Raw genomic sequence first — 22,255 nt, 5'->3', positions numbered from 1 at the left:
GCCTGCTTCCTAGGACTGAGAGACGGACTAGCTCAAAGTGACTTTGTGCAAAAGAGAGGACTATAAATTTCTAGTCTGGTGCCTGAACTACTACGCCCAAAGCGTCTGTTTTCTGTCGAATTTAAATTGCCATTTTTGAAACATTTTGAAAACTCCGAATTCTCGTGCACTGCAATATGTTCACACAGTATTAAAACTAAGGTACCGCGTTTACCAAGCATTCCTATGGGATTACACCCCGAATGGGATGGGTAAAGGCCTGCGAAAGTTTTATTGTATACAACCACCTTTTCAGTTCCCCTATCGTTGTATGAGAAGGATTAGGAGGGGGGAGGGGGCTCCGCACGGCGGTCTTCTCCGTCAGGGGTGGCTGCAGCCCCATTCCGAGTCTCCCCGCAAAGCAGAAAAGCTTCTCCGTTTACTGGAACCGCGGTCACTCCCACATAGCCAGCTTGGCGTTCACGTGCTAGCCTGCTGCTCTTCCACGGGAAAGCTCCTCCGCCATTGGCTGGCGAGGGACATTCGAAGCGCGCCCATTGGCTAGCGCGCAGCTCACACCCCTGCAGGAGCCTTCGTGGAGGAAACGGGTCTTCTTCACATGTTCTGTAACAAGATCGGAGCTTCGAGGGCAGCAGGATGACCCAGGAGGAGTTGGTTTAAGGCTGACCTGATCATCTTTAGCAATTGCAGTAACCGCTCGCTCTACATATAACTCTCAGTTAGAAGGCGCCAAACGCTGCTCTGTGGGGAGGGAAAAGGAACAGTCGGAGATCTTGAAGTGCTCTTTAAGCATCCTGAAATTTCCAGGTATTAAGTGGGAGAGGAGGAAAATGTAACCTCTAGTATACTTGTTTCAAAGTGGGCTGAGCCGGTCATTTCTCAGTGTTTGCTTCCGATGTTGGCTTTAGAATTGAGCCATAGAAGAAATGTAAATTTATACTCAGATAACGTACCCAAAGCAGTAATCCTATATCCGGGTTAGCATAACTCGTGTTCCTGGTGGGTCGGCGGGAGGATGAGCGCGTGAAAAAGAAACATCTAAAATCGATGAATGTAAGGGCTACGATCTTAGGGCGATTAACAGAAGCTAGAGTAATTAAAAGTAGTACATTTGGAATGAATCGTCTTGGAAGCGAAACGGCTTGAGTTTCGCAAGTGGCTCGCCCGTGTACTGTATGTTATGTTAAATGCTGCTTTCCGCATCTGGTTCCTGCGAAAGGGAAGAAGCTTTCTGATACTTTTATTTTCCCTCTTCCCTCCTCCTCCCCCCCTCTCGCCCCCAATGCTTGAATGGATTTTTTGAATGTTAAAAGAAAGGGACGCGGTGAACTAGTTGCTCGGAGGAATTAAAAGCACCGGCCGCTGAATAAAAACGACCTGACAAGGTGCGGATCGCAGGTCTGGGCTACATCTTGGAATTTCTAGGTGGGCGAGTGTGGCCCCCCTCTGGCAACACTCGTCTTATCTGCAAGCTCGGAGCAAGCTATAAAATTCACTCGGGGTGGTGAATGATTAATTTGGTGTTTGTGTTGGGATCCAATGGAATTTTTCCATAAACTTCTCTTTAAAAGTCGTGCAAATAGCAAAAGGGTTTTAAGGTGCAAATTGACACTAATTAAACCCATCAGGATTAAGAGTACTTCTTTACAGTTGTGGGTATTGACCTTCCAACCTTCGTTTTAAGGAGTTTGTTCAGCCCTAGGGCTGGCTGAAATGAATGAGAGCCACCTATCAGATAGCACATTGGGAGACTCAGCCTGGTGTCTTTAAGGCAGTTTCTTCCAGAAGAGCTTCTTGTGGCTCAAAGAAGGTGGGCAATCTCTTGGAGAAATGGAGACATTTCTCAATCTGTTATCTTACCTCCTTAGAGCTTTGAAGATAGTTTCCTTTGGCATGCATATAAAAATGGGAGGGACTGATTTGATGCTTGATTCAGATATACTCACCTACCATACCTTCTTGTTTTAGGGAATGAATTTATAATGCCTGCAGGATGTGAAATTCTGGTGTACCTCTGTCTTCTGCCCCACAGCTTGAAACAGCAATCCAGTTCATCTCCTTTGCCCCTATGAGGTATGTCAAACATTTTTTAAGAAGCAAGAGGGATCTTTTGAAGGTTAATTTTCTCTTGTCCACAATCACTTATATATTAATAATTCAATGAGATTTACTCCCAGATAATAATAATAATAATAATAATAATAATAATAATAATAATAATCATCATCATCATCATCATCATCTACCCCGCTATTTAGAAATTCTAAATTTGCTGGACTTGAACATTTTGATTCTACAAAAAACCACCTTACTCGGATCAGCTTACATCCTCCGACGATACCTTAACAGTTCCTAGGTCCTTGGTTAGGACTCGAGCTGCTGACCTATTAACCAGCCTCAAAGGCTGTGAATCTCACTAAAGATTAACCAATAATAATAATTTTATTTCTATACCGCCCTTCTCCCGAAGGATTCAGGGTGGTGTACAGCCTATTAAAAGCACAAAGACAAACAACAATTAAAATAATTTAAAATTATTAAATAATTTCGGCTCAATATTAAAAAAACCCAAAATTTAAATATATCTATTTAGATAAATAGATATATTTCTGTAGATATACAACCCATATCTTTCTATATATGGCTATATATGTATATATGTCTATATACAAAATATGTCAATATCTTGACATATTTAAATCACCCCAGAGAATTTTGGAGTTTTTTGAGATGCTGTCAAATATCCATAGTCCTTTAATTAACATACGACTATATTCTCTCAACCGTGAAGATGTATTTTGGTTTGTGTACTGTATATAGGATCAGTCTGCACTTCTGCACTTCTGTATTATAAACAGGGGGACACCTGACATCACAAATTCTTCCTTCAAATATCCAGGGGTCTAGATTTCCTGCTGCTGACTTGTTTATATTAGTAGAAGGATGACTAACAGTGTAAAGCACTTAGCAAGTCCCAAAATATAATACCTGACCCAATCAGTGAACTATTTTTAGTAGATATCGATAAGATAAATATTTAGTTTTAAACAAGACTGGTAATCTAGCTGAGATTGCATAAATAGGAATGGATGCTATCATTACAAAACCTAAAATTTCCACACTAAGAGTGTCAGCTTCATACAGTTAACCATAAATCCCATTGTTCCCTTATGTCTTCATTCATTTTCTTATTCCAAGGGGGCCAGGTCAGGCACATTTATAATTAACAAAGAAGATAGTTAAGGGATACATCACTTCTGGTTTTGCCCACATGTACAACAGCAGCATGCGTTCTGAATTTTAGATGCTGTATTTAAATGGAAAGGCTGCTGTTTTCAGAGGTGGAAATCAACATCATGGCCTAAAAGGATCTTGACATAATCTAGTCATTACAATTTGTGGTCAAAGACCAAAAAAGAAAAGAAAAACCAATACAATTCAGTAAATGCAATGGGGAGCTAGCATGTTAGAAGGAGAAAAGTTAATCGTTAAATGTTGGTGGCCTTCTAGCCCAGTTATAATTAATTTCCCAGCATATTCTAATAGCAATTTAAATTTATCAAAATGAAACAAAGTTCACTGAAATATTGGTTGATTGATCCATTTATAAAATGTGCATTTCAGGCCAGCCCATTCATTTAATAAGGAAGGCAAGCATTAATTCATAGTACCAAGTATGGTATAAAGGGTAGTTCAGCAACACTTATAAAATTGTCCTGATGGCCACATTCAAACAGGACAGAAGTGTTCTGAGTAACATCCCTTTTAATAATATCCCCTTCCAAACATGCAGGAGTAAAAAAAACATAGAGCTTGCTAGTGTAAGTGCCTTCCTGTGCAGAACAGAGAGAGTGTAAGAATTCCAATTACCGGTATGTCTTGATAAAAATCTGCTGCAAAGGCCCCCATCACAATGGGTTGAAACTTTGAGTATGCAGATCCATATCAAGGATCCTTTGTTTGACCTCTAGCATGGTTTTCTCTAATCCAAGCATAAGTAGTGAATGAGCTGAGAAGCTTGAGTTAAAAAAAACAACAACCAAGGATACATTTTCTTCTAAGAAGAGGCAAAAAAGAAATTTAATTTTAGGTAATATTCAAATTTTCCATAGTGTCATAGCCCATGTTCAGCCAAAGAAATATGTTTGGCCAGGATTAATGTACATAAAGCATTCTGATGCATTTTGACTGAATTACTTCTATAGTCTTTACAACTATGTGTACTAATTTACTTCGATCTGCAAAAGCAATTCCTAGACCAACAATGGCCTCAGTAGGTTGATATTTTTCTCTCAGCTTCAAAATGTCAGCATAATGACCTAAATTGCATAAATTTGAGGTGTGTAAGTCCATGGTTATCTAAGTTTTTGAGTAGTCAGAAACAGGAGAGGTTAATGAGACCAGGGCAAGACTGTAAGGTCAGGAAATGATTTAATTTATATTTAAATGAGAACGAAAGAAAAAAATGGATTTGCTTAACAACCATGTGATTCACTTAGTCGCGGTGACTCACTGTACAACTATCATAAAAACGGTCATAAGAATCGAGTCTGGTCATGTGCCTCGACTTAAGACCAAAATTTCAATCACAATTGTAATCATAATTCAAGCACCTTTTATTATAAAGCTTCTGGTTCTCTTAAGATCATTTATATTTTACTATTGTAATGTTCATATTTCTTAGAATTAAGACTCATCAGGTAAGATATCTTTTAACTGCTTGTAAGCCATCTAGTGTAACATATGTAAAATGGGCAGCTGTATAAAATTATTTATAAAAAAAAATATGTTTAAAGGTCAGGAAAAAAAAAAGATCTCAGAAACAAGTCTGTACTGCTTAGTTGGAGTGAGGGCAAGGCCTGAGACTTGCAGTTTGGTCTTAACAGGTACAGGATATAGTTAGATTCAGGACTTCCAAAGATTTCCTTTTTAGTCTCAAGAAAATTGGATCCCATAAAAATTCTAGAGAAAATCTTAGAGAATAAAATGGTGTGCAATTGTACCTTTGTTTGCAAATATGACATTGTATGTATATGTGTATGTGTGTGTGTGTGTGTGTGTTTCTTTTAGCCAGGTTTTTCCTATGTAACCAAGATTTTACTACAGCCCTAGCCCTGGCTTTTTTCTTCTGGCAGCCAGCAGCTGCCCAGAATCGAGTGGATGTGACTCCACTGAGCTAGGGCTGTAGAAAAATCTTGGTTACGTAGGAAAAACCTGGCTAAAAGAAAAACACACATAAAACCTACGAAAAGTATATATATATAATGTGTGTGTGTGTGTGTGTATATATATATATATGTATATAATGTCATATATATACACACACACATACATATATACATAAATACATAAATATAAATGTCTCATATATATATATACACATATACATTTATACATACATATATATACAGTATAATAAGTAGAGATTGTGCAAAGCATTCTGGAAGGCTAAAGGATGTAAGGGAGTTATCTCACTAGGTATATATGGTGACATTTTATGGGTATTCCTAGTATGTTTTCAAAAATTCCAAATTGACCAAAGGGACTGGTCTTTAATGGCATTTAACCTCTTCTGTAATATGAAAGATCTGTAGATGAAAATACGTGCTACTGAAAAATAACATTCTTGGGTTACAATGACAATTGGGACTGGGATTGCATCGCTAAGCAACGTGATTGTAAAGGGCAATGTCACGTGACTGCATCACTTGGCAATGGCAATTCTGGGCAGTTTTGGTTGCTGTTGTAATCCCAACACATGCGGGTCATTAAGTGGGACGAGACGGAAGTCCTAGGTAAATAGCATGGGGTGCTTTAGGGGGGTGGAGACTGGGGAGGACCTGGGAAGGCCAGTGGAGAAGCATGGGCAGGATAGGCAGGTACTACAAATGGAAAAAAAAAGCAAGACCAACTTACTGGAGTCACTTGTGGCCTTTTCTACTGGCTATCCTGTTGAATTTGCTTGTGGGATGCCAGCAAGGAAGGCCACAAAGGGCGATCACATAACCGTAGCTCCCTGCAACATTGTAATTGTAAACTAGATTGTGATCATGACCACTGAGGTTCTATGGTGGCCGGAACTCTGAGGACCAGTTCTATGTCCACTGTTTCAGTGCTGCTATAGCTTTAAACGGGCGCTGAATAAATGCACATAAACTGAGGACTATCTGTAAATTGAGGGCACTTGTTAAAATATGTCAGGAACTATTATAGAGGGGTCCTCTGCTGTGGTTGTAAATAGTAATGAAACTAATATCATAAAATAAGAAGAAATAGACCTCAATAGGAGCCAACAAGCAGCAAGGAGTTTGTTTGCTTATTTATGTTATCTATTGGCAGCACCTTTCGCTTTGAATAGATTGCTACTGATGTCTAGGATATCTTCAGGATGACAGTAATCATTTCCTATAATTGGATGCTTTGCTATTCATCTTGCGATTACGATTTGGTCAGCAGTAGTAAAGCTCAGATGGCTGGCTCCCATGCTAGCAGCATACCATTGTTTACTTCATATGAGTGGATCAGTTGAAAGAGGTCCAGCCCACAATATAGCCAGCATCATGTTGTGGTTAATATGTTGGACAGAACTGGGGGGAGGGGTGCAAGTCTACAATGCTAGAGGTCAATGAGTGATATCGGCAGGGGTGAAATCCAACAGGTTCTGACAGGTTCTGGAGAACCGGTAGCGGAAATTTTGAGCAGTTCAAAGAACCGGTAGCGGAAATTTTGAGTAGTTTGCAGAACTGGCAAATACCACCTCTGGCTGGCTCCAGAGTGTGGTGGGAATGGGGATTTTGCAGTATCCTTCCCCTAGAGTGGGGTGGGAATGGAGATTTTGCAGTATCCTTCCCCTGGAGTGGGGTGGGAATGGAGATTTTGCTGTATCCTTCCCAAGCCACGCCCACCAAGCCATACCACGCCCACCAAGCCATGCCCACAGAACCAGTAGTAAAAAAAAAATAGTAAAAAAATTTGGATTTCAGCACTGGATATTGGGCCAGTGTTTTCTCTCTCAACCTAACTACCTCCAGATTTGTTGATAGGAGGATGAAATAAGGAACATCTGCGCATGTGTGTTCTTGTGAGTCCTCAGAGGACAGCTGGGATATAGATCTAATAAATAATATTACCATCTCCCAGGAGAGCTATTGATGCTCAAATGTAAGGAAGGACAATTTGCTTGTGTCAGACTTGCAACTTGACACGTAAACACCAGCTGTCTGGAGAGCTATTCATAAGGTCTCCTGTGGTATCACAGGAAGTGTATAATAGGGTTTTTTTGCTTGCTCTTTGTGGTTTTCCTGAAGTTTTAAGACTAAGGGTGAGAAGAGGAAGTCCCTGGAAGCCCTACTGCACTCATTTCTAGTGTTTAAAACCCTGTGAAATTGGCCTAAAGTGGCAAGTAAAATTTAGCAGCAAAAAGACTGAATTAAGAGAGATTGGGAGACACTATGGGTTGTATGATGTAGAGGAAGGGGAGTTGGATTGGAAAAATAATGCCGTTTGCCTTTCAGATGCCTAATGTTCCTCCCCCCCTCCAATTTTTGGAAGGAATTAGCACAAATATTGCACCACTGAAAACCAACTATTTCCTACTGAATTACAGCAGTGCAGTTTTAAGGTGCTGGAGGGCTGTAAATTGGCTGCCAGGAGCTACATTTGGGTCACAGATTGGAAAATACTTTATTTTTATTTTATTTTATTTTTAAAAAATATTTTTTTACTTTTTTCCCCCACATAAACATAAAATATATCTTTTAAGAACGAAGTCTTGATCCGGTCATAAATAGGTACAATCACTCTAACTCTTTCCTAAATTTCCTCCATTACTTCTTTTAACATCAATATCAAAACACAAATTTAAGAAATATTATAACCTCTTAATCTAAGTATTTACCTTACTATTTTATCACCACAAATCTTAATTTCCAATATATACAACTCTATTTTTATTTCAATTTATAAATCAAAATTCTATCTGTATTTCTTAATGTCTGGACCCATTTCCTCCAATCTTTAGATCTTAAATTTTGTCAATTTACACTTATTCTTGAGTTTATCATCTATTACACATTTCATTTTACACAGAATAATCTCAAAATCATTTCACTTCATTTTAATTGTCTTCCAACATATTCTTTTTCACCCCATATTAATTTGACTATTTTCCAGTATATTCTCCTCTATATCTCCAGCTATTGTTTAGCTGATTTCCAGCAAATTTTATTTTAGCTGAATTTCAGCATATTCTCCTCCATAACTCCAACTGTTGTTTGGCTGGTTTCCAGCATTTTTTTTATTTTGGCTGATTTCCAGCATATTTTATTTTGGTTGATTTCCAGCATATTCTCCATACCTCCAACTATCGTTTGGCTGATTTCCAGCATATTTTATTTTGGCTGATTTCCAGCATATTCTCCTCGACATCTCCACCTCTTGTTTGGCTGATACCCAGCATATCTTGTTTTGAATGTTTTCAGTATATTTATCTATTATTTAATTATTTCCAAATGTACTTTTCCAGGGTGTTTCCCAACCTATTTCTTAATGTTGATCAATTCCAACATACATTAAATTCAATCACAATTTGTTACTTAAGTCTGCGTTTCTTATTTTATCATCCAATAGTTCCTTAATCATTCACATTTAATCATATTTACCATTCTCAACTTTGTTTACCGTTTAAAATTAAAACATGTTACATCAAACATATTCTCCACTTATTCTCCCATAGTCTAATAAATTTTCTTAAGTTTGTCTCATATTAATATATACTCTTATGCTTTTGTAAAAATATCATTTTTAACCACCTTAACATCAAATTTCTATTTTAGTTACCTTCTTTTATTTTCCATCTTTATTTCTACATAGACACCACCTGCTTATATTTAAAACTCATTCAAACATTTAAACATTACATTTTAAGTTTATCTATTTTATTTCTTCATTTCCCTATCTGTCCATAAGTATTCCACTTCAAAATCAGTATATCCATGTTTGAAACTCTATATATCATTTTACTTCTATTGAAAAGTCTGTTCCATGTAGAATCCATCAGTTTCCTTATTTTGTTCCTGCGCCACTTCTTTCGTCCCTGCGCCAGTTAGTTTCGATTTTATTAGTTCCATTATATTTCTTCTTTCTTTATAAAACCATCCATAAGCAGAATAGGAATCTCCAAAATCCAAAAATCCATAGTTATTTTCTAAGTAATCCCAGGTAAATAGCCAGTCAAAATAGTTCTTTTTCAAACAGAAGGTGAGTCTCCACAATTTACACTTTTGCTTAGTCACAGCAATCTCCATTTTGTAGCAATTATGTAACCATCCGTTTGCCTTGCTTCATCTAACTTTTAAAGGTATTAAATCCTTATTTGTTGCTTTTCTCTTTTTCCAAAGATCGAATCTGTTCCAATTTGAAGGAAAACTCAGTTTTCTAATTTGTTAATAGCCAGTTCGTCCAAAACAATCAGTACTAAAGTAAATTCCTTAATGGGTCGTTATCCCCTATTGTTACTTTACAAAATCTTCAAGCCCCGCAAATCTGCAGCCGCTGTTTAAGGCTGGGGGTCTTATTAGTAAAAGTCCATAGTCTAATGTTGTTTCTTGCCTGGGTTGGTGTCACTTACCCGGCTTCAAAGCACATCGTTCTTTCTTTCTTCTTTCCTCCTGCACAATTCTTTCCTGGTTTGTCCCAGCTTCGTGGCAGCCGCCATGGCTGTTTCCCCCCGCCGCCGATTCAGAGGGTTCCCTCCGGCCTCCGAGGAACTTGCCTGTTCCTCTCAGCTGTCCGAGGTACCCCTCTCCTTCCCCTGTCCCTACAAGACAGGCTCAGTCCAAAGACCCATCGGCGGCGGCTCGTCAGTCAGGGTTTTCGCGGGGCTTATCAGAGCCCGCTATTTTCCTGACTGCATCGCTGGGACGCCAAACCGGAAGTCTCCGGAAAATACTTTATTAATGAATACTAAAATGCAAGAGCTACCCTTTGCCGTATGCCTGCAATAATATGCAAGTATAAATAACCTTGCTGCTTTATAAGCTACAAGATGATTATTTCTTCAACCTGCATTCCTGGAATTGGACATTTAGTTAATTCTTTGAATTAATACTTTTGCTGGGCCACCCTCTATATATTCTTCTATATCCAACTTACAACTCATAAAGCCCTTCTTCCCATTAACCCCCCTCCCATGCTTTAAAACGCCACTTCAACTTGATAGGGCAGGTTTTCTTCATACCACTTAAGTATTTTTATTATACTTTGGGGGAAGGGGAGATAATCTCAAAGAACCAGACTTTTGATTGCAGCAAATAGTTATAGAAAAAGGGTAAGCATTCCATGGTCCACACAAATACCAGGAAGAATTCAGCAGGGTTGGTAGTACTTCATGCATTCCACCCTTGAAATGGCAGATAAATATGTTTAACGCTCAGGGCTCTGAAGATGACCTGTACTACTAGGTCTTAAAGTTATAAAAAATTGAGAAACCAGTCTTTCACAATAAAGGTCACGAAGAGCTGTTGAAAGCTTTATAATAGGCGGTGCGGGTAAGATAAAGGGAAGTCTGGTGGGGATCAAAGATTGAGTAAAAAGCTTCCGGATATGTTTTTAATTGAGAAACAAAAATCTCTTGCAATTTGCATAGAAGGAAAAGACAACCAGTATGTCTGAAAGCTGTTTTTGTGCACCTGTTGGAACTATTTGGAACATGACAGCCACTACTAAATAGTGCCTGTATTTTCAAGAGATTTTAAAAAGCATTAGAACAGGTTGAAAGAACATTTAAATCTGCTTTTTTGTTTGTTTGTTTGTTTCAGCTATAGCTAGACAGATTCCCTGGGCATGCAGACTGCAGATTATAGAAACTGAAATCCAACATATCTGGCAGACAGCAGTGGAGGAAATCTGTCATGTGCTAAACTTGCTTGTTTGGGTGAACTGGAGAGTTGGAATTGATCTTAATTTAGTGACTTTCAAACCTGTTTTTTAAAAGATGCATGGCTTTGTTTGTTTATATTTATGTCCTCATTCTCAAATAAGGCAAGAGTAGCATACATGTAATAGTCTCCAGGAGTGTCTGTGGGAAAGGCGGTGAGGGGGGTGGGGGGTCAAGATTGTGGCTGTGTGTAAATTTTGCAGTCAGATAAACATTATCTTAACATTTTTGACACGCACGCCCCCTGGGTAAATGTTCTTTGTAGTCATTTACAGAAATCTTTATAGAAGTGCAATTAGTTCCTATTCTTTTAGAACCAGTTTGAAGACTAAGAAACCTGTTGACAATGAGTTATCATCATCATCATCACCACCACCATCTGCTTTGCTTTGTCGGATTTTGCTTTGTTGCTAGTTGCTTTGGTTTCAGAAATGTATGTAATATTCATATAAGTAGCATTAAATTCTACTTATATATTTCTTCATAGCTATTGATATATAGGCTTTTGGCTTTGAAAAAGTCTCAGAGGTTAGATTAAGGATACTCCTTCCATAAGAGCCCTGAACATGACCAATCCCCTGATTTCAATCCTCAATCTGGCCTTACTTGTTCTACCCATACAACTTGCACTGTGGAATTGCCTCCAGGGTACTAGCCACCCTTACTGGCAGCAAGAGGTCTGCTCTCCATCTTTTCCTTCAGTCACCAACTTACTCATACCAAGCGTTGCACCTCCTGAACAATTATCCAGAGACAGCACTCTGAGAGAACCAGCAAATTGACTACTATATCCTGTTAATTGGGTTCTCAGTCTCTGGGCTGCGGATTGGCACCAATCCATGTCCTGTTAGGAACCGGGTCGTGCAAGCAAATGAAGCCCCATCCATGCATGCGCGATATCCAGACAGCACATGAAACCATGCCTCACCCCCGGTCCACGGAAAAACCACCCTGCGTGGAGCTGGTCCCTGGCATCTGAAAGGTTGGATCTCTCTGTCCTCTGTTGGAACATAGCTGGGTAGGCCTCAAAAGAAGCAGAGCCAGATTTTCTTGGATTCCTATACAAATTTGATATAATCATTTTGAGACATGGATGTTGGGGGAATTCTCAATCCTTTCCATTTGCCCCTGCACAAGTATCCTTACTGTGCCTTAATTTCTATCTTCCCCCTCAGCAGCTCTAGTTACAGGTAACCCAAACCTGGCAACAGGTTGATATCTTCCTTAATGTTTGCCTGAATGAATTTCCCAATGCATATATTCTAGTAGGTAGGGACTTCAACACAAAAGCAGGTTGTAATGATGAAGTCCACTATGGACCCTTCAATCCCTACCCCTCTGAAGAAGTAATTGAGCCACCATTTATGTCTAGCTCCTTCAAAAATCCCAAATATAATTTAGCTGGCTTTAGGCTGCTACATCTCATAAATAGACTTAACCTACAGGGATACTTTTAAAGAAGTGTGGTCTTTTTAAACTATCCCTATTTTTCCACAAACCTGCTCCTTCTGTTGCAAAACAGATTCTGTGGAAAATACGGATTTGGTCAGTTTCCAATTATTGGACCTGGTGATCCTACTTTGAAATTGGATCTTATTAGCTTGCTGTTGGAAGTCTTACTTGTTGTGACATTTAAAGTGGTGGTTTTTGTTTCTGTTTTAGTAAGAGTAATTAAAGGTAATTTGATCTTTGAATGTATGAATCGGAACAAGTCTTCTGGGGACTCATAGTAGCAAAAACTCACCAAGACTTGTAAGCAGGCTCCAGTATAAAATGAAGCATATCAGGAAATTATTTCAAAAATGTTTGCTACTCTGGTTTAGCTTGAAGGTGGATAATTATATGGTAGAGAAAGTTACTACGTTACCAAAATTCTATTTCTTTACAACTTTCTGCTTTCACTTTCTCTGAATGCCACTGGCAGATCTGTTAAACTGGATTCCAAATGCAATAGCCTTCAGGCTTTTATCTCACCAGAAATTATTGCCTTCTTATCAAACAAGAAATCAATTTTTATCTATGGTTCCTAACGTCAAGTAGCTGGTGGCTTTTCTAAACAAATTAAAATGGTTGACAATATGATTTTCAACTGGGCAAAAATTATATACTGAATGTTTTTGGTGAGTTATGAAAAACTTGGGCTGTTTCATAAAGATCAAACAGAGGAAGTATTACACTTTCTCACGATTGCTGTACAAATATGTTAGAGAAAATGTCTGGTAAACTCCTCCTATGGATTTTGTACTGCATATCTTGCAACCTTATCCACTATTAATGATCTTCATGGCGAAAAGCCTTTAAAATTTCTTGGAAACAGCAATGTGTCCAAGAATATAGTTTGTTTAGGCAACCATTTCCAAACATACAGAAGGAGGCATCTCTTGCTTTGATTCCCTAAGAACCTGAGAGAAAGCCAGGGGTTTTAAGATGCCTGTTCTACACAGCTGAGGACAGCAGACATTAATAAAAGAAGTTTTGGAATTTGGCATATGCAGTTTTATCTGTTGGCGGATCCTGTGTGTGCATGATTCAAAGTTTCATCGATGATGAAAGCTTCCTACCCTGTTTCCCTGAAAATAAGACATCCCTTGATAATAAACCCAATCAGGCTTTTGAGCACATGCGCTAAAATAAGCCCTCCCCTGAAAATAAGCCCTCCCCGAAATATTTAAACGCATGCGCAGCCAATCTCCGCCATTTCCTCCATGTGCCCCAAAATAATAAGGCCTCCCCAAAAATAAGGCCAAGCGCTTATTTCAGGGTTCAAAAAAATATAAGACAGGGTCTTATTTTCGGGGAAACACGGTATTTGCAAAATGTTCTACAGAAATTTCAGCAATTTTGAATTAAAAACTGGAATAAAAATTTGTTGCATGAATTCTTAGTTCTTAGAATTCATAGTCACTGTGATACTTATTTGTTCATTTGAAATTGTTTGGAAAAAATTGTAACCTCTTGGGGTTTGGAGGGGTGGTTTGCCTGGGTTTTGAATTTTGTTGTTATAAATTCTAAATTGATGGTATAGTTCTTAATGCCAACAAATAAGTTATACATTCCCAATCAATTGTGAAGCTTCTGTGGCTTGTGTAACAATTATACATGCGTTCCAAGCTTCATAGTATAATTATTACTGACTTATTACATTTATATTTCATCTTCTTTCCAAGCAATTACAGATGATATACATGAAGATTCTCAGTCATCCAGGTCATGGTTGTCCCAAAGGTGCTTTTCCAAAAGGCAACTGGAATTCATTGTGTTTTTTTTTTCCTTGAAAATGTTTCATTTATCATCCAAGAAGCTTCTTCAGTTCTGACTCATAGGAGACAACCTATGTAGTAATTTTAAAAATCTTATTTCCAGTCCAGGTTCAGTGTCTAATTCAAGGTAGCCAAACTAATATACCTTAGCTGTTAAATTTCTCACAGCTCAGGCAAGGAATTATGGGAACTGTAATTCAAAACATCTGGTTGGCACTAACTTGAACTGCCCCTTTTCTTTTAAAGCTTTTGATACTATTGGAAACTCTTTTCTGAGGCCAATTTATTTGTATTTTTGTAAACTGACTTTCCATAGAGACTGGAACTTGTCAGGATTGGGGGAGACTAATATGGTGTCTAATGTAGACTGGCTTGCAGTGTAAAATATAATTTGCCTACTTACGTAAATATATTCTGCAATTTTTGTAGATTAGATTTTGCTATTTTGCATGTTAATGACTGCTCTAAGCTGTAGTTAACTCAAAAGTGAACCTTGGACAAATACTGAAAGATCATTCATTCATTCCATGTAATTTGAGGCCACCTGTTTCCGAATCTATGTAATATTCAAAACTGCAAGAAATCTAGCAAGTAGGAAGGAATTAGGTAGTTTTCTTGTAGGCAGTATTTCTTCATATTATTAATATAATCCTTTTTCGTGTTTGTGCCTGGATCCTGGCAAGGCTTTACGGAAGTGAATTTGGATGTACTGTGACTCAAATTCATTGACATAGTTACATCGATGCAAATTCCTGAAATGTCTCAATATTGTTGAACTGTAAATCTGTGAAGTCACAGGTCTGCTGTGGCTTCCGCTCCAGTTAAGAAGTCGGGGCAGCTCTTTCTTGCTGCAGTCTATTTTGTTTCCTGTTTCTACACACTGAAAGAAATGTTCCCAATACTTAGAGAAATGGAGAACTTGCTGTGAAAGAAACGCAAGCCATAGCCTCTGGCAGTTGTGTTTTACTCGGCTCTCCAAGCCTGTCCATGCTTTATTGCTCTGCTGGTTTTGAATACCTAACCGTTCAGAATGCTCCAGACTGGAATGCAGTTTCGACCAAACTCTTTCTGGGTTACAGGGTGAGTGTGTGGTAAACTATTGTGCCATTTATGTTGCCTTTTGATAGAAGAAAGACAGATGTTTTTTCAGTAGAGTATCTGAGGCGGATTTAGTATTCTAATGTTGGGGAAGGTGTGGTTCTGTGATATGAAAGGACATATGAGAATGCCATGATCAAGTAGAAATTTGAACTCTGGGTCTTTGTTTGGGGAGATTTGCTTGGGGGTCTTTGTGAAATGATATGAAACACGGTTTTCATCTACTAGTTGCATCTTCTGTTGAAATCTGCCACAACTTGGTTCATACACTTTCTCCATGGAGGAATTCCTATTTTTGAAAATGTAAATATGCCATTTGGTTACTAGATCAGGGAAGACATATCAACTTGTAAATCCAACTGTTTTGCTGCCAAACGCTAAAAATTTGAGTTACACGTCCACATTTCTTGTTGTACTTCTGACCTGTATCTGATTGCCTTTATCAAGGATGTTAAGCAAGAGTAAGGCTGTGAGTTTTATATACCCCGCAAGAGTCCAGTATATATTTGATGAGATAACTAAAAATACAAAGCTTGAAAATGAGCAGGCTTTGCTAAAACATGTTATCCAGAGGTACACTTACGGAAATACGTAAGATCACCGACCTCCGGGTGTTTCGCTGCGCACTGAAGACCCTGTTGTTCCGCCAGGCCGGGCTATCAATATAATAATTTTAAATTGGGGTATTTTAAATTTTTGGGGTTTTAAACCGGCCAAATCTATTTAATTATTTTAATTTTTAATCATTGTTGTGTTTTGTGTTTTTAAATTGGCTGTACACTGCCCTGAGTCCTTCGGGAGAAGGGCGGTATAGAAATAAAATAATAATAATAATAATAATAATAATAATAATAATAATAATAATAATAATCAGAGAATTGGGACTGACTGCGGCCTGCTATGTGGCTTTGTAACTCTTTAATGTGTTTCTCTAATTTTACTTTTTATTTATCTCCTCCTCCAGAATCTTGGACTCTTTTCCTCAAAAGCCCAGAATGGCAGTGGATGTAGCTATGCAACTTTACCTGCGAGCGCCCTCTTTGCGGAAAGAGAGCTTTGCCTACAAAATAGCCCCAAAGATCAAGTCGCCTTTGCGACCCTGCATCCATGTAAACAGCAGCCCCATGCTGAACGAGCTGGGGTCAGAGGTCCAAGCTCTTCAGGGGAACAGGGCGAAGAAAAGGGTTTCTTTTGCAGACAGCCGGGGCTTGGCTCTGACAGTGGTGAAAGTGTTCTCAGAATTTGATGACCCCTTGGATATTCCCTTGAACATCACAGAACTGATAGACAACATTGTGGGCCTGACCACGGTGGATCATGATGACTTTGTCTTGGATTTCGTACAGCCTTCTGCAGATTACTTGGACTTCCGGAATCGCCTCCAGGCAGACTGTGTTTGTCTTGAGAACTGCATGTTGAAAGATAAAGCTATTGTGGGTACAGTGAAAGTCAGGAATCTGGCATTTGAGAAGGCCGTCAAGATTCGGATGACCTTTGATACTTGGAAAACCTTCACGGATCACCCATGCCAATACGTGAAGGACACCTATGCCAGTTCTGATAAGGATACATTCTCCTTTGATGTTAGCTTGCCAGAGCGGGTTCAAGCCCATGAAAGAATCGAGTTTGCAGTGTGTTATGAATGTGATGGCAAAGTCTACTGGGATAGCAACAAGGGGTTCAATTACAGGATCATACGCTCTGAACTCAAATCGGCTCGAGAGATTTCGCAGCCTTGTAGTGAGCCAGATTTTGGGATTGCCTTTGATCAGTTTGGAAGCCCCCGGTGTTCTTATGGTTTATTTCCTGAATGGCCTAGCTATTCCGGATATGAAAAACTTGGCCCTTATTACTAAATCAGAGCCTCGGGATTATATTTACTGCACAAGAATGAAGAAACAGAGATAGAAAACCCTCTTGGGAAGGTGGTTGCAGAGTCAGAGTAGGCAAAAGAACTGAAGTTTGTATTTACAGAATGGAAACAAAGAGAAACGTGAAAATTCCTGGCTGCAAAGGTTTTTAGGGCAGATGCTGTCTTCATGTTCCTTTGAATTTAAACAAAAGGAGATGGTCTCCTGTGACATGGCTGCCACAGATCGAATTCAGCACTTGGTGCTGTCGTTTGGGCAATTTGGTTTCTGGGCTTTTGAGATACATTACAGTATTGTGAGCTGTGCAAGAACAGATCCCCCCCCCCTTTTTTTTCTGTATTCTGGAATCAAACTTGCTATGCACCTTTTTGATAAAACCAACTTTCTGAGAAAAAACAAGATGCAGGGATGAGCTAAGCGGTCTTCCTCCTCCTCTCTTAATCAGATTGTACAATCTGTGAGAGGCTGAGAGTCCCAAATGGAAAAGACTGTAATTTTAGCTCAAATGATCCTTTGCTTCCTTCCATTTTAGGAATTGCCTTGTTTCTGGGAAGATTCCAAAATGCTTACTCACCATTCTGCCTGTATCTCTTTTCCTAAACACATATGTACATTTCTTTCAGTGGCTAAACCAAACAAGCCCTATGTAGCCTAGTCACATAATCCACCCTTAACCAACCTGGTGCCCTCAGGGTGTGCCAGACTTTAGTTCCTATGATCTCCAGGCGGAACAGTCAGTGGCCTGGAGAAGGCTGATGGAGCATTTTAGCTTCCACAATAAGTAATAATTTTATTTAGATGGTTTTATTTATCTCCCTCCTCCCTCCTTTATTAAGTGGTGATGGACTGTTAAGAATAAAATTGTTTTTAAGTCTTAACTCCTCATGACACCATCTTATTTACATTTAATTTTGTTGGGGCCTGCTGGGCTTAAGTCATCTGGGTGAAGAACATTTTAAAATTTCATTTTGTTTCATGAATTTTATAAAATGCCTATAAATTGAATGTTACTGACATAAATAAGATATCATGTCAAATAATGGATACCCACTCAGTCGAGTTGTCGGTTGTCCTCAACGCTTATGCTCAGAAGTAATTTAACTCAGTGGTAGAACAGACATTTTGAAGTCAGACACAAGAATGCTTGATCTCTCTAGAGTTATTAATACTTGGTATCAGGCTTTCAACAGTAGGCTGGACTAGAACCAATTAATAAATCAATTGTTTATTACTGCATAAAGAAAGTGGGCTCCAGTCCATAGAAAACACACCAAAGTCTAAAAAAATAATTACTATATGAAGCTGAAAGACATAAAACGAAGTATATGCATAAAAACAACAAATGTTTTAGCAGAGTTAATATCTGAAAGAAGTAGGAAGATGTAGGATTGTCCTCTATGCCCTGGGTATTTATGCAATGATGGCAAGATGAGCCTAGTGGGAATGTCTCTGTAGTAGAGACACTGGAGGAGTATGTGCTCTGTTGTTTCTGTGTGTCCAGATTCACAGGGGCAGTCTCTCTGAGTAGGGGATCTTCTGGTGTTGGCCTTCAATGGCAGCTGAAGTGAGGGCAGAACATTGTGGCAGCGTGAATTAAACAGCCATTCAAGAATCCAGGAGTTTTATTATAGAAAAACTAAAAGCCAGTAGGAATGAATTCCAGTGATTACTATGTGTCAAACATGAGTCCTTTTAATAATGAAATCAGTGTTCAAATTATTGTCAGTTTCTCCTGACTGAACTATGCAATGGGCTAGATTGCCCTTTCTTTTGACAGATATCCTGATCTTTTCTTTGTTAATGGGCATATGTAGTATGAAATGAAATATCAATTTCCTAGGTTCCTGAACTCTGGTAAAGTTGAGAGGGAAAGATGGTTAACCAAAAACGGTAAATCATTCCCTGCAGGCAGAGCAAAACAATCCAAAATGTTGCTTCAGCTTCATAAATTTATCACTATTTTCTTTTCCGAAATATTTTCCCCTATTGGCAAAAACTGTAGTAACTACAGGGGACACCCATGTTTTATCATTTCTTGGGGCCAATCCTTCTTTGGTTCTTGTTTAATACTAAAGAAAGCCATTTAGACTTTCCACCTTGGATTATAAATCCAACTGACTAGAAATTTAACTCTTTTCAGTGCTTGTTTGTAGTTATCTATAACAAAATGGTGAAATTACTTGAAAGCTCAAAGATATACTTACTAGAGTTTCATAACTCAACCTTAAAGCAAATCAGTTGTTCTGGTCCCAATCAATGGTGGTGATTGAATAAGTAGCCCCATAAATAGTTTTGCTGAATGTGAAATAGAACTGAGAATTTTAGATTTAGTATCTAAATATTCAGATGAAGTTCTTATGTTCCCTGTTCTGTCTGAAAAAAATCTTCATTTGGAAAGGAGTTCATGTAGGCTCCTATGCAATTTTGGAAAAGCAGCAGTGACCAAGCTTGATTACTTAGCATGATGCAAGAGCCTTGCCCTGGAATGTTAGCTTGTGGTTAAAAATGGAGAAAGTCTGTCAACATGCCACAGCTTGTTTCTTAACTCTCAGCATTTCCTTAACTATAATGAGTCCTGTCATTTCATTTGCATGCCTTCAACTTGAATTAAGACTTGGCACTGGACCCATTAGAAACTGTGTATTAGAAACTTCAGCACAAATACCCAATTGGTCTTAGTTATTGCTGCTTTAAAAATTTTTTAACAAAAATTGTAGATGGTGTGATCAGCAGTTGCAAGCCTGTTATGATAAAGCTGGACTTGACTTCTACTACGTGCCATGGGTCTCTTTTCCCACTGCTATTTGAAAAGTGAGAGCGTGGCTTCTTTCGCAATGGGGTTTATTCTGAGGAAAAGGATTTTGGGGCTGAGCCACTCTGATGTGTTGACTAATGCTTTCTGTGAAGAGAAACTGAACCCTCTGGTTAGTTATGTGATGGGGAAAAAATCATTTATTTTTTATTTCCCCAAGAAACAACCAGTAATAAAATGCACACATTAACTGCTGCTTTAACTTAAATAGCAAGATGTTAAAAACCATTTGGAAGTGAAGCCACTGAACACAGCAGTATATATGTTCAAAAGAAATATGTATCATAAGCTTTCTCTTCTTGAAGGCCTCCAGATGCTGCAGGAGATGATAGGATGGTTGTCTGGAGGGTCTGGGAGGGCTTGAGAAACAGAAGGCTAATGTGTAAATTTGTAGTTAGAAAGTAGAAAATTAGTTTAAATTACAAGTTTGGGATTGCAAGTGGGAAGGTTACTATAGACTACAAGAAATGTTTTAATCCTTGTGTATATTCAAGAAATAATCTCCCAAAGTCATGTGCAAAATCCGTTCCTTCATGCAACTCCTCAATAAAATTGCAAATCAGCTGTTCACAACTGCCTTTCATGTTGAATTAACATGCCAGTAGAAAAAAATCAAGCTGGGGAAACTTAAATGCATTATCCTTAATCTTCTGATCAGGACTATATGTGGCCCTATTTAGAGAAGGTTTCTTCCTGTAAGCCTTGAAACATGCCACATGTTTATAAATCTAGATCCTACTCACATGGTCCATCCCTCTATTAATCCTTCATATTTCCACCCTGTCTAGGGATTTGATATAGGACTGAAACATCTCAAGTAACAATATTAAACTGGAGAACTCTGGACAAATCGAACATACACCAGTTGAATTGTTTCAGTCCAAAAGTCTGTATTCTCTATATCCCATAACTCAACCTTCCAAAGGCCTTATGCTAGGCTGTAATGGCTTCCTCTGATGGTATGTAAAACTATCCTAAAGGTTTCCAAGAAAGTAGATCAAAGTATCAAACATCATGCCAAAGGGGCAAGGACACAATTTGCTGAACCCAGAGGTGCAAAACTGGAGTTTCATAATCTGAATGTTCCTCTGATTGAATTTTTAAAACATGAGTAATTTTAATTATAACTAGTGCATCACTGCACAAAGTCATAGAAGTTTGCTTGATTTGGCTTTGTTTTGTGGATGGCCATCGGGTTTGTAAAGCCATGGCTTATTGAGTCACACATGAATCCAAATAATTGGCTTCTTTAGCAGCTCTAGCTTATTGTGATATGACTAGAGAGAGAAAAAAATTACTTGACAGTGTGAAATGCATACCCAGGATGGCTATAAAAATGCACTTTTATTTCAGTCTTCTTTCCAAATTTCAAAGCTAACTTCTTGGACTTTTGTGTTTTTCTTGCCTGTATGAATGTAATGAGGAATAGTCCATTTTTTTGCTTCAGGATGCCTTGCATGTTGTTAAATATATTTTTTACACAACTGAAAAATGCACTTTACAATCACAATGGATTTATTTTGTGTAGTGTTTTTTGAAATGTTTTTATCTGAGAGCAAATAATAAACTGTTACAAATAAAACGTCCATTGAGTTTTGCTCTTCTTTCAAACAGTGAATTAAAGACTTGGAAAAAAAAAAGTTACTTGGCAACTCATTATGAGACAGAAAACTTTACAAAAAGAAAACAAGATTTGGGACTTGTTCTAGATCAATGTTTCTTAAAGTGTCCTAGGATCTACAAAATCAAAATTATTTTCCAGCTTATGTGAAAAAAAAAAACAGCAGCAATGAATGTGTCTTGTTTCATTTGTAATATAGAAAATACTGATTAAAATATTCCATTTTTAAAAATGGAAAGGGATCCTGAGAGAAAAATGTTTAAGAAACACTGTTCCAGAAGAGAGTTAAAAACGAAACCCTCAATTTATTTAACTGGGAGTAACTCATGTTGAATTCAGAGGGACCCAACTATGTGATATCTATAACAGCGCTAAGCATTGTTCTTTTTTAAAATGTATTTTTTTAAAGTCAAGAATAGCCCATTACATTCTAGAGATGGTCCACGATGGTTTATGCAGCTAAACATTTTGTCACATTTTATATTGCTATTAAGAGGTAAAACCTCACTTCAATTTTACTTTTTCTAAAATGTAGAAATAAGAACTACAACCGCTAAATCAGTTTCACTGTATTCAATAAAATTTATTCTCCAGGGAATTTTCTAGGACAGGAGTATACTTGAACTTCACCCAGTTTTGAGACATGCTACAACCATC

At 38.2% G+C, this 22,255-nt stretch overlaps 1 protein-coding gene across 2 annotated transcripts; it reads left to right on the top strand.

Moving 5' to 3' along the window:
* The first annotated feature begins 562 nt into the window (after window positions 1–562).
* Window positions 563–21,559, top strand: PPP1R3B (protein phosphatase 1 regulatory subunit 3B). 2 transcript variants are annotated; one of them, XM_034410860.2, is made up of 3 exons: window positions 563–807; window positions 1,969–2,073; window positions 16,259–21,559. In XM_034410860.2, the coding sequence occupies exons 2-3, from the start codon at window positions 2,069–2,071 to the stop codon at window positions 17,148–17,150; spliced, it is 897 nt and encodes a 298-aa protein (XP_034266751.1). In that variant the 5' UTR covers window positions 563–807; window positions 1,969–2,068; the 3' UTR covers window positions 17,151–21,559. The 2 variants fall into 2 exon arrangements, with proteins under 2 accessions (XP_034266751.1, XP_034266750.1); XM_034410859.2 differs by lacking the exons at window positions 563–807; window positions 1,969–2,073 and adding an exon at window positions 15,049–15,276.
* The last annotated feature ends 696 nt before the right edge of the window (window positions 21,560–22,255 follow it).

This window comes from Pantherophis guttatus, chromosome 2 (assembly GCF_059756535.1).
Source record: "Pantherophis guttatus breed Tessera chromosome 2, ASM5975653v1, whole genome shotgun sequence".
Classification (NCBI taxonomy): domain Eukaryota; kingdom Metazoa; phylum Chordata; class Lepidosauria; order Squamata; family Colubridae; genus Pantherophis; species Pantherophis guttatus.
The sequence above is the reverse complement of the archived record's forward strand: the minus strand, read 5'-3'. Positions and strand labels throughout refer to the sequence as shown.